This window comes from Calliphora vicina, chromosome 2 (genome assembly GCF_958450345.1).
Source record: "Calliphora vicina chromosome 2, idCalVici1.1, whole genome shotgun sequence".
Classification (NCBI taxonomy): Eukaryota; Metazoa; Arthropoda; class Insecta; order Diptera; family Calliphoridae; genus Calliphora; species Calliphora vicina.
In genome coordinates this window covers 83,815,507-83,828,202 of record NC_088781.1, presented here as the reverse complement: position 1 = coordinate 83,828,202, position 12,696 = coordinate 83,815,507, and the positions used below count along the sequence as shown (strand labels likewise).

The window sequence follows — 12,696 nt, the reverse complement described above, 5'->3', positions numbered from 1 at the left end:
GAAATCAGAGATGGCAAATCCGAAAATGGTTATTTCTTGTTCGTTTTAATACGTTTTGCACCTTATTGTTACTAAATATTTAATATAATATTTTACAACATTGTATATATATTTTTAGATTTTACACATTAGTTCAAAGCTTGCTCATATAGCTCAACTGCAGGGAGACATTGAAAAGGCCAAAACCGGTTTCATATGGACTTTAGGAAAAATAGAAGAATGTAAAAATAACATGCCTGATGATATCGATGTAAAAGAGCTGTGGGCTCTAACTACAAATTGGTAAGATTAACTTTATAAAAAATCGATATTCTACATATATTTAACAAGTCAAATATTTTTAATTGCTTGTATACAGATTAGTTTAGTTTAAATTTCATGATTCATAATCTGAGTTTTACCAGTATTTTATTTCACCACATAACAAAAATCTAATAATTGTCTAACACATGATAAACTTCATATGCATTTGAAACCAAACACATAGTCATATTGCATTTTTATCATTTCGTATTCTTTAATTCATTTCGTAGCTTTAAAAGGTCTTTCAAGAAGCGAAATTTTAATTTTATACCTCTTTAAAATTTATATTTGCCCTAGTATGCAAGATGTATTAACAATATTAGAACAACAGTAATTTTTACCTTCTAAACTGTCAAAAAAAAAACACAAAAAAACACTTTTTAAAATGAAATAGTATTTTTAGCACTTTAAAATATTTTACGAACATAAAGCGGTGCCAAAAACATCCTTTTTTAAATATAAAATAATCTTTTTATTCTTATAACAAATTTAAACATTTTTGTAAACAAGTTTTTGACATTTCAGAAGGTAAACATGAGCAGAGCAAAATACAGACAGCTGGCGTTACGCTGCCACTGGATATTTATGCCTTGCTATTATGTAAAATATAAAAAATATTGTAGGTATTAAAGACCTGACCAAGGTGCATTTAATAAGGTGCCATCGGCAGCACAGCTGATTATAGAAATAGCACGCACAAATGTCAAACTACATATATAAAAAATATTCGCCCGTACGTCCGTATGTCAAACTCTATATATAAAAAATAAGTGAATTCGCCTGTATTTATTTCAATTCGCCACTGCTGTTGTTAAATACGCCTTGGACCTGACAATTGCCACATGATGCTTTTGTCATGTCATGTTCTTTTACCTACTTAACAGCAACACGCAAAGGCAATATATATCAAAACAAAAAACAAATTCAGCATAATTTTAACAACATCATAACACACACAACATTAAAAAAATTAACAGATGCATGGATGACATGGAAAATAATTTCAAGTCATTTAAATCATGTATGAGGCATTTTTTGTATTAGATGATTTCAATTCATTTGTAGTATTTATTGTGTGCAATAAGAAAAAAATTTACTATAAAAATACAACTGGAATTTATATTTATATTATATAGTAGGTCAAAATAAAAATACGAAAGTACACCAATAGGTTTTTCAATGTTGTTTTGGAAAATTTTACAATATTTAGTAATATTACCTGTTATATTATTACTTAAAAAGGAATACGTTGAATATAAGCCATAAAATGTCAATAATTTTCATGGAATTAAAAATGTAATGTTTTTCACATACATATTTTAAATACTACCTGACTTAGGTACAACCGCTCGAATATTATTAACGGGACATTTAATAATTACATTGCTAAATAAAACTCCATGAACAAAGCCAATTGGCCTATTAGACGGTGTTTAATTAAAGAAAATTAAATTAATGTATAAATCCTTAACGGTGAAGTTTATAATATATTTAATGATATTAAAGACAAACGTGTTTATTATACTCGTAGTAAAAACGTGTTTAAATTTAATGAAGTGTCTCTGAATCATTCGCGGCATAATTGCTACAAAAATATAAATCTACGAAAATGTTCCAATGGAACAAATGCAACTGCCCAACGATTTGAAGAAAAAGTGTAGGGCATTTATTGTGTAACTTCACAGAAATTTAGTAGGTATGTCTTGAATATTTAAGTAACACACGTTGAATATTGAGTCGTCTGCAATAGCACCCTATAGGCATCCTAGATGGTCAAACTTGGTTGGTACAGACAACTTTACATGAACTTTTTGAATAAGAAAATGTTGTGAACAAGTCATTCATTTACTCAGGGAGAGGTACGAGCTGGTCGAGGTGGACCAAGGAACTTTGCTTGCAAAAGTCAATGGTTATGAAACTGCAAAGTTCACATGATTGCAAGCTGATTGGGACAACTTATATAAGTATGTATAAGGGATATCTTAAGAGAGTGAAACGGAATTCATGGAGGTCGTATTGTGAATCTGTTGATAACGTCAATGATTTGTCAATGTTTCGGTGAATTTTATCCAAAGTCCCTAAAGCATATGATATATTCAAAGAGTGTATGACTAGTTTTAAATAATGTAAGAAATAACGATTAAACAATGAAAGGAAAATAGTTGATATTAATTAAACTAAAAGTAACGATAATAACCATAAGGTAAAGAAAATAGTTGATAAAATACAATATAGTAAAATAAGAATAAATAACAAATACGGACTAAAAGTAAATAAAGAAATTTAATACATAAAGGATGGAAAATAAATGGGGCATGTCAAGTGAACCAACTTTTGAAATCGATGTCTTCCGATCGGGATGAAATTTGCACCAAGGTTAGTTCTATTGGATAGTAACTCAGACACAATTTTTCAACAAGATCGGTCGAGAACTCTCTGAGTTATAGGGGGTCAAATTTTGACATTTTGGTCAAACAGGGGTTTTTTCTTATCCATGTAACTTATTACCTATTGTTCTTAGCAAAATGTGTCCCAAATATTTTAGATAGCTCTTTCTTCAATCTTTCGAAAAAAAATATTTAAAAAAAAAATAAAAAATTTGTAATATATTTTTTCCGAAATCAAAAACTTTTTTTTTAAAATGGGCCATTTTTTTTTCTTAAAATAAAGCTTAGATATTTTCCTTGAACACCTATTTGGTCGCTTAGTGGGATGCGAGTGGGATATCTATCAAAATAAATATTTTGTAACTCAAAACATAAAATTTTTGACTTTTTTTGCAAAATCAAAAACTTTGTTGACTTTTTTTTTTCAAAATGGACCCTTTTTTAATTTTTATTTTTAGCTCAAACAAAAGCTTAGATATTATCCTTGAAGACCCTTTTGGTCGCTTAGTGGGATGCGAGTGGGATATCTATCAAAATAAATATTTTTTAACTCAAGACTTACAATTTTTGACTTTTTTTTGCAAAATCGAAATTTTGTTCCAATATAGGACCTTATTTTAATTTTTTTTTTTTGCTCAAAAGAAAGCTTAGGTCTTTTCCTTTAAGACCTATTTTGTCACTTAGTAAGATGTGAGTGGGATATCTATCAAAATAAAAATGTTGTAACTCAAGACATTCAATTATTGACTTTTTTTGCAAAATCCAATTTTTTTTTTTTCAAAATGGGCCCTTTTTTTAAAATTTTTAGGTCCATTCCTTTAAGATATTTTAGGTCCCTTAGTGGGATACGAGTGGGATATCTATCAGAATAAATATTTTGTAACTCAAGATATACAATTTTTGATTTTTTTGACTCAGAGAGTTCTAGACCGATTTTGTTGAAAAATTGTGTCTGAGTTACTATCCAATAGAACTAACCTTGGTGCAAATTTCATCCCGATCGGAAGACATCGATTTCAAAAGTTGGTTCACTTGACATGAAATGCCCCAAATATAAAGGGAGGTGAAATAATGTAGTTATATATTAGTGAAACTCATAAACATGTAACTCCCCCACCATTTGAGTACACATTACTCCAGGAATGTGAAGATATATATTTACGGCTATGTGCATAAAAAACCTTATTGTAGATTTAAAACACAATTTTGTTAACAAACACTTTAGCTTTAAAATCCATTTTTAAAAGTATTGTATTCATATACGTTTGTTAAAGGCACAATAACTAATGTACTGATTTTTTTCTAAGCTGTCAATGCTTCTCATTTATTTCTCCTTTTTCGTTGTTAGTGTTACTTTCAATTAGGATAAAATATTCGTTAATTTTCTTTTTTTCATTGAGTTGTTTTAGTAATAATACATTTTTGAAGATAACTAATTTTTAGATAAAAAATGTATGCTAAAATGTATTATTTTGATTACACTGGCCAACAGCATTTTTGGAACATACTAGCGACTAGGGTATTCGAATTATTCGATTTTTCTCGTGTACGAATAAAACGAATAATTGGATTAAGAGATTTTAACTTGTTCGAATAATTCGATCACACGTTTAAAATTAATCGAATTATTCGAATAATTTAATTTTTTTTAAAAAAGTAAAGAATGAAGTTTTGATGTTGGTTTTTTAATATTTTATTGATAAAGAAAAACAAAAAAAAAAATTTTAAAGTTAAAAATTCAAGTATTGATAATGTTAAAAAACATTCGAAAACAAAGTCCATCATTAAATTTTCAACAGAAATATTCTGATCTGATACGGAACAATCTACAAAACAATTGACTAGCAAACCCTTTAGTTTCCGTTTTGGAGCTATGCTTTAAAAAATTTGAGATAGTTGGACATGATCCTGAATTCAAATACAATATAAACGTATTACGAACTTTTTTATGTCGTTCATTAATTCGGGGTTTAAATTGAGTAACTAATTATTTAGTAAATTAATTATTCATTATTTCTAAATTATTTATAACAAATTGTATTATACATCAAGCTCTACCAACATTGTCGAATCTTTGCTTAATAAAGTGGTTTTGGGGAATTACACAATAAAGGGAATCTGTCCAAAGTTTGATATCATTGTCAGTGAACGTGGCTAATTTGAAGTCAGTCAAAGATGTTCAAAATCATGTATATGACGAACTCTTGCAACAAAACGTTAATTTGCAATATTTGTGTTTATCATTGGATTTATTAAATATTTTGCAACACTTACGTACGCGGTTAATAACATCACTTATATACATATATTTTAAGATCATGGCCTTCATCTATTTCAATGTAATCATTATAAATGTCATCCTTAATATAACTTTCGACGACCGTTTCAAAATCACATTCTCCATCACATTCAACTCCACTTTAATCTAAGTTAATATTTTGATTATTAATTGCGATTCTTCTAATATTTCGCCAGCTAAATAACAAATATTTTATTCCGTACCATTTATTTTCATTGGTTCAAGACCTAAGTTAAAAATTTTGAAAGATTTGTTTTTTGAATTGTAACTTATTGCAGTAATATTTATACATTTATAGAAGGAGCTGTCGGAACATTCACCTACAGTGATCAAAAGTCTTTAGTTATTTGTCGATTTTCAGAAACAATACAATTGTTGTGAGTCATTATTACTTATTTAAATTTGAAATTATGAAAAATTTTAAGCAATTTAATAAATTTAAATACATATGAACATTTATTCGTTTTATTCGATTATTCTACATAAAATTGTTCGGATTATTCGTTATTCAAAAATGGGCATTTTTAAATTGTTCGAATAATTATTCGTAAGAAATTATTCGATTAATCGAACGATCATTAGTCGAATGAATACCCTACTAGCGACCCTATAATTCTGAAAGGGCATGTTGAGTAGATCATTTTTGTAGAATAAACTTATTGTCGCGTAAAAAAATTACCTATTACAAAATTTAATAGGTAATGTGAACGTGGTCACGTTACTACTATTTTATACTACCATGATTTCTATCATTTTTCTTATATACTTGTGCTATGTACTTTCTTCATTATTTTTCATGACATCAACCACATATATTTCAGTCACATTATTTAAATAAACTTTAAAATATAAATTATAATTAAATAAAACCAATATTTTATTTACATGGTGCCGAAACCCGTGTTGTTTGAATAAACAAACTAAAATAGTTGTAATAGTGAAGGAAAATAAATACAGCAAGCCAATTGTTTGCAGAATATTCTCATCAAAATGACGGAAACTTGTAATTTTCTAAGGCCACCAAAACCGCTAGCAATCGAACACGACAAGGATATGGGCAAAGAGTGGAAGCTATGGAGGCAGCAGTATGAATACTTCGAGGTCGCAACAGGCTTAAGCGCTAAACCAGCGAACGTACAACTGGCAACCTTTATATCAGCCATTGGCTACGCAGCCATACAAATATACAACTCGTTGCCGAGCGTAGAGGATGAAGAACTGCCGGAGGCCAAGCAGAAATTTTAAAAGTATTTCACACCAAAGTTGAACACAACTTTCGAGCGGTACAAATTCCACAAAATAGTGCAAAATGAGGGTGAGACCATCGATGAATACATCACCAGGCTAAGACTTCAAGTACAAAATTGTAATTTCGAACAACTTGCGGACAGTCTTTTAAGAGATCAGCTCATCCTTGGAATTAAAAGCGATACACTAAGAACCAAGCTGCTTTCAGATGACATTACCCTAGATAAAGCACTTCAAATTTGCCAAGCTACAGAACTGGCTCAGAAGCAAACGGCGGAAATAAATGGTCAAGAAGAAAAAAACATAAATCTGGTAAGAAAACATAACAAAACAAAAACGTTTGACTGTAGAAATTGCGGAAAAAATCATGCAGCACGCAGTTGTCCAGCATATCGCCATATTTGTAAAAAATGCAACAAGGAAAATCACTTTGAAAAAATATGCAGAACAAAAGAAAAAACTAAATTCAACAAAAACAGGGATGTTGCATATTGTGAAGAAGAAAGTTACACAGAAGATAGCGAATGCAGTGATTCCGAACTTTTTATTGGCTCTGTTACTAATAACGAGGGAAATTATAAGGATAACTTCTCAGAAGTAGTAAAAATTGAGAATATCAAATATAAACTCAAATTAGACACAGGTGCACAGTGTAACGTTTTACCAAAATGTGTAGTGGATGAACTACAAACGTTTAACAAGGGAATAACAATCAAACCAACCAGGGTAAAACATCTGGTGTCATTTGGAAACCATAAAATGAAGGTTTTAGGTGAAACTATAGTTACCTGTAAAATATCCGGGAAATTTAATAAAATAAACTTTAAAATCGTAGACGAAGATGTTAAACCAATTCTAGGGGCAGAAGCGTGAGCAGCCAGTGGCCTACGCATCCAAATCGCTCACAGAGTGTCAATCTAGATATTCTCAATTAGAAAAAGAGGCGCTCGCTGTCAAGTTTGGATGTGAAAAATTCCATCAGTATGTATGGGGCAAACAAATAATCGTAGAATCCGACCATAAGCCTTTGGAATCAATTTTTTAGAAACCGTTACATTCATCACCTTCAAGACTCCAAAGAATTAGATTATGTTTACTAACCTACAATCCCAAAGTTGTATATAAGCCAGGCATTAAAATGTACTTAGCAGATCCACTGAGTCGCGACTGTTACAACGAAACCAACAAAGAAAAAGAAGAAGATTTGGAAATACAAACCATATTGGCCAAAATGATAAAACCTGTAAGATGCTTATTAGCCTAATTCGCAACGGATGGCCAAAATCAAAAGATGAGCTGCCAGCGGAGTTGAGGCAATTCTGGAATTTTAGAGATGAACTGTCGACAAATGATGATAACGTCATCTTCAAATATTCAAAAGTGTTCATACCGGGCATTTAAGTTATGCCAAGTGCGTAAGAATGACCAGAGAATCGGTATTTTGGCCACAGATGAGCAAAGACATCCTAAATTGTGTCAACAAATGTGCAGCATGTCAAGTTTACCAGCGAAACAACAACAAACTAAAAATTGGTGAAAAAGAGATTTCCAGTCACGGCTTTGATGTAGGTGCTACAGACTTGTTTCATTTCAATAACGAAGAGTATATTGTTTTCATAGACAGCTATACGGGTTACCTCAAGTTTCAAAAGCTTTCCGAAACAACTACAAAACAAGTCATTTTATTTTTAAAGGAAATATTTTCCACATTTGGTCCACCGCTCACCTTAGAAACAGACAATGGACCTCAATTTTCAAGTAATGAGTTTAGATGTTTTTCATCGGCCTGGAAGTTCAATCACCGTACCAGCTCCCCATACCATCCAAGAGGCAATGGATTAGCTGAGAAAGCAGTTCAGATAGCTATGAATATACTTAGAAAATCAGCATACGATAACAGTGACTACTACTTAGGACTTCTAAATTACATGAACACCCCTCGTGGCAATCTTGGATCACCATCCCAACGTTTGTTTGGCCATGGAATCCGAAGCATGCTGCCAACTGCAAAGGAAACATTATTATCATCCGAAAATAAAAAAATTACTGAGTACCTAAAAGCAGAAAGAGATAAGCAAAGCGCATATGCAAACCGTGGAGTCATAAACAATCTTTATCAGCATGCCAAAGGGAATACTGTCGTTACGCGAACGAATAATCAAAAAACCTGGAAACCAGCAACTATCAAGACACAAATCCACCCTCGATCATACCTAGTTGAAGAAGCGAAGGGCAATCTATACCGTAGAAATTCGGCTGATATTAGACCTACACAAGCTGATATAAAAACAACGCCAGAAGTCATCGCAGAAAAAGCTGAGTTCGACATTCCATCCAACACCACTAGTACTCACCCACTAGGTAACATCATCGAACACAATAGCACTCCGTCCACCACTACCATCCAACCTGTAACCTACAACTTTAAATCACCACCTGTACTGAGAAGATCGACCAGAGTCAAAACTAAACCTAAAAGGCTGGACCTGTAGGCTTCCTTGAAAGAAGAAGGATGTGAACGTGGTCACGTTACTACTATTTTATACTACCGTGATTTCTATCATTTTTCTTATATACTTGTACTATGTACTTTCTTCATTATTCTTCATGACATCAACCAAATATATTTCAGTCACATTGTTTAAATAAACTTTAAAGTATAAATTATAATTAAATAAAACCAATGTTTTATTTACAGGTAACAAAAATGCGCGAGGGTGTTTTTCCAAGATGTTGTTCCTATGCAGGTTCGATTCTAACTATAAATTAAAATTAACAAAACAATATATTGGTCCACAAAATAATTTACAAAAAATAAATAACAAGTGGTCCGTTATATTTTACAACAAAAATATTACATGCATTAGCTTACTTATATTGAAATAAATAACAATGCGCAAATAACGCAATATTAAAACAACAACAAGGGTAATAGGTACCAACGATCAAACAAAGAGATTGAGAACATACATTAATTGACGATACAATTATTAACAGTGATGAGCAAGTGACAAAAAATGATCTCCTCCAACACTTATAGTCCAGCTGGTCTGAATTTTTTTACAGTGGGTCAAAGTTTTAATTTTTTGATCGAAGTTTTTTTCGTCAAAGTTTTAATTTTTTGATACTAACTGAAAAAAAATTTGTATGTTTATATCTGAGAGAATTCTCATTGTTAGAGTTATATTGTGGAATTTTATGGGGATAATTTTTGTGGAAGATCTTAACCCCATATCTACTCTCTTTAGGGATCAAAAAAAGTCCTTTCAAAAAGGACACTTAAGGACAATCTACGAAATTTTTCCGTAAAATTTCAGTGGGGGTCACGAAAGACACAAAAGTTTTAAATAAAGCCCTTTACGCTTAATTAGCAAAATTACACGCCATATCGGGTCTCACATCTTTTAAAAATACCTCCAAAAATATGATCCGAATGAGCTGGAATTTAAAATATAAATATTCCTTATGTCTACAAAATATATACATACATATGTAAGTTATCTCTTTTAGTTCAAGAGATATTTAGGTTTATTTATTTTTTTTAATTCTGCTTAATCTTTTTTTGGTTTTTTAGATATGGCGGGCCTACGGAGGTTCGAAATTTTTTTTAAAATATCTATATTTGCAATAAAATTTCGAATGCAATATAAATGACATGCTAACAGTTATCTTATCCCTATAAAAAATTACACGCATCCAAAGTTGGTACATGTAAAAATGGCCGTATTTTTTAAGTTTTTTCCCAAAAAAGTCCCTATATATTTCTTTTGTAGAAAAAATTTTTCTTCGCGACTATATAAAGTTTGTATATGATCCGAAAAGAGAACCTAATGCAAAAGCGTATAAAGTAAAACTTGGCTCACTTAAGTGGACCTAGTCGCCTCCAGACCTATCCAACTTTGCCAATTTAAAAAAATTTGGTCCTTTAAAAAGCTCCATGCATGTATAGCCCTATATCTTATTTAAACACGTACAAAGTTATTTTACTATCACGCAGTAAATAACGTCGCAGGAGGGTGTTTTCTAAAAAACTCAGTTTTGGAACACATTTTCCCCGTATTAGGAATTTTGGTATTTGAAAATAAAAAGATTTAAATATTATACTTCCATTGCTTTAAGGACATTCGGATACACCATTTTGTTGTAATATCTTTAACCGTTAAAATTTTACATTAATTAAAATTTTATATTTTTGTTCATGGAAATCCCAAATTTTTTAGTTTCTAAGGTAAATGAAGTCCGAAAAATTTGTTAGTTATTGTAATTTACATTTTCTCATCTTTATTGATATCGATCATTACTTTAATTAACATACATATGTTTATAATACAGTGGCTCACAGCTTATTTCGTGCATATGATTTTTTTATAAAAGATTTCGTTATATTTTTATAATTATCTCACATATTAAAAAAAGAACACCGACAAATATTTGAAAATATGGTATTATTTATTGTATTAACAAAAAAAAAATTAAAAACAATTCATTTATTAAAAATATTTAACATAAAAACGAAATTTCAAGAAAAATAACCTCACAGCTTATTTCGTGCAAATATTAAATTACTAAATTAATTTATTACAAACAATAAATTAAAACCATTTTATTCATATTTTAAAGAAAACTAATATTTTGAGGGATATCCCTTTTGTTTTAAAACTGATTTAAGTCTAGATTGCATAGAGTTAACCAGTTTTTGTGTATATTCCGTCGTTATCTTCTTCCATTCATGTTGGAGTGCATTTTTTAAGTCCTGCTTATTATTTATCTAATGTTTTCCAATATTTATCTCAAGAAAACTCCACAAATTCTCAATAACATTGATATTTGGTGGTTAACCTGGAGTTTTAAAGATGTTGCGACAGTTAAAAATAAGCCATGTTCATAGAAGTTGCGACGTATGCTTTGAGTCATTGTTCTGTTAAATCCTAAAATCGTCTCACATACCCAATTTCTCAGTACTTTGCAATAAATTATTTTTCAATAAGTTAAAATATACATTTTTGTCCATAGTGTCATTGATAAATACTAAATTCTTGACCCCAGTTGACGACATGCATCTCCACACTATAACATGGCCTCCATTGTGTTTACAGTGCAACGTAGATTTTTTAGTTGCAAATTTAAAGCAAGATTAAATTAGCTTTTATCAAAAAATTAAATCTTTTTGGGTCTGACGGAAAGTCATATGTTTGGCGAAAATCAAGTACGGAACTGCAAATCAAAAATCTACGTGGCTCTGTAAACACAATGGAGGCCATGTTATAGTGTGGAGATGCATGTCGTCAACTGGGGTCAAGAATTTAGTATTTATCAATGACACTATGGACAAAAATGTATATTTTAACTTATTGAAAAATAATTTATTGCATTATCTTTTCTTTTGACCTTCTTCTTTTTGTTAGCCTTGTGAACAACATACATAGTAATAAAAGGCCCCTGTATTATAATTAATTAAATTAATTTTAATCCCTCACATTAATAAATGTGTATTCATTGAAATATAATCAACGCTTCGATCTTATCCTCTATCAAAGGTTAAATCAATTCAAATTAATTGGCTTATTGGCAGAAACTCCACGCTTAGTTTAGATTGTAAACTTCTACTTTATAACATGATCATAAAACCGATATGGTGTTATGGCATACAGTTATGGGGCACGGCCTCAGCGTCAAATGTAGAAAGGATCCAAAGACGCCAAAACAAGTTTCTAAGAATGATCACAGTTGCCCCCTGGTATATCGAAACGGTGGTATAACACTAAATCGCCACCGAAGTAAAATAATTAAATAAAGGTTGTTGGCTTGACTAATGCGCCATCTCACCACCACAGGCGCTGCAACCTGCACTAATAACAAACATAACGCGCAATTGCAGAGTTGTCAATTAAAAAGCTTTTCTCCTCCTTTCACCACCTTTTCTTCTACACTCTATCTATACCCTTTCCAAAGAAAGTAACTCAATTATATATAGGCATATTAATTGCCTGTGTTACTTCTCTTTTTTTTTTAAAAAAAAAATATACACAAAGATCTAAACGTGCCCATTGTAAAAACTGAAATCTCGAAAAATGTACAAAAATATTTAAAAAAAACTTGAAGTTCACCCAAACCCGCTGGCCCGCAACATATTAGATAACCGTGGCCACACGCGATTAAGAAGGAGGGACACAGCAGACCTAATCTAGAAGGAAGAATGCCAATTTAACCAAAACAACCATGAATACAAAATTTTTTCGTCCGGCACTGGCTGGACTAATTAAATAATAATTATTAGATATAAGATTTGAACCACTTATTGTTAGTTCATGAAATAATGAAGATACAATAAATAAATGATGATAAAAAAAAAACATTAATAAAGGTGTATTCATTGAAATATAATCATCGCTTCGATCTTATCCTCTATCAAAGGTTATGGGCCCAGAGATTGGCAAGATTTTAACATATTAAAAACTT

At 30.8% G+C, this 12,696-nt stretch overlaps 1 protein-coding gene across 3 annotated transcripts in view; it reads left to right on the top strand.

Moving 5' to 3' along the window:
• Ttc19 (tetratricopeptide repeat domain 19) overlaps positions 1-12,696 on the top strand; it is a 155,028-nt gene that overhangs the window by 72,528 nt on the left and 69,804 nt on the right. For all 3 annotated transcript variants that reach the window (XM_065499645.1, XM_065499646.1, XM_065499647.1), the window contains exon 2: positions 119-282. In XM_065499645.1, coding sequence (XP_065355717.1) covers positions 119-282 — 164 coding nt within the window. The remainder of the gene's footprint in view (positions 1-118; positions 283-12,696) is intronic.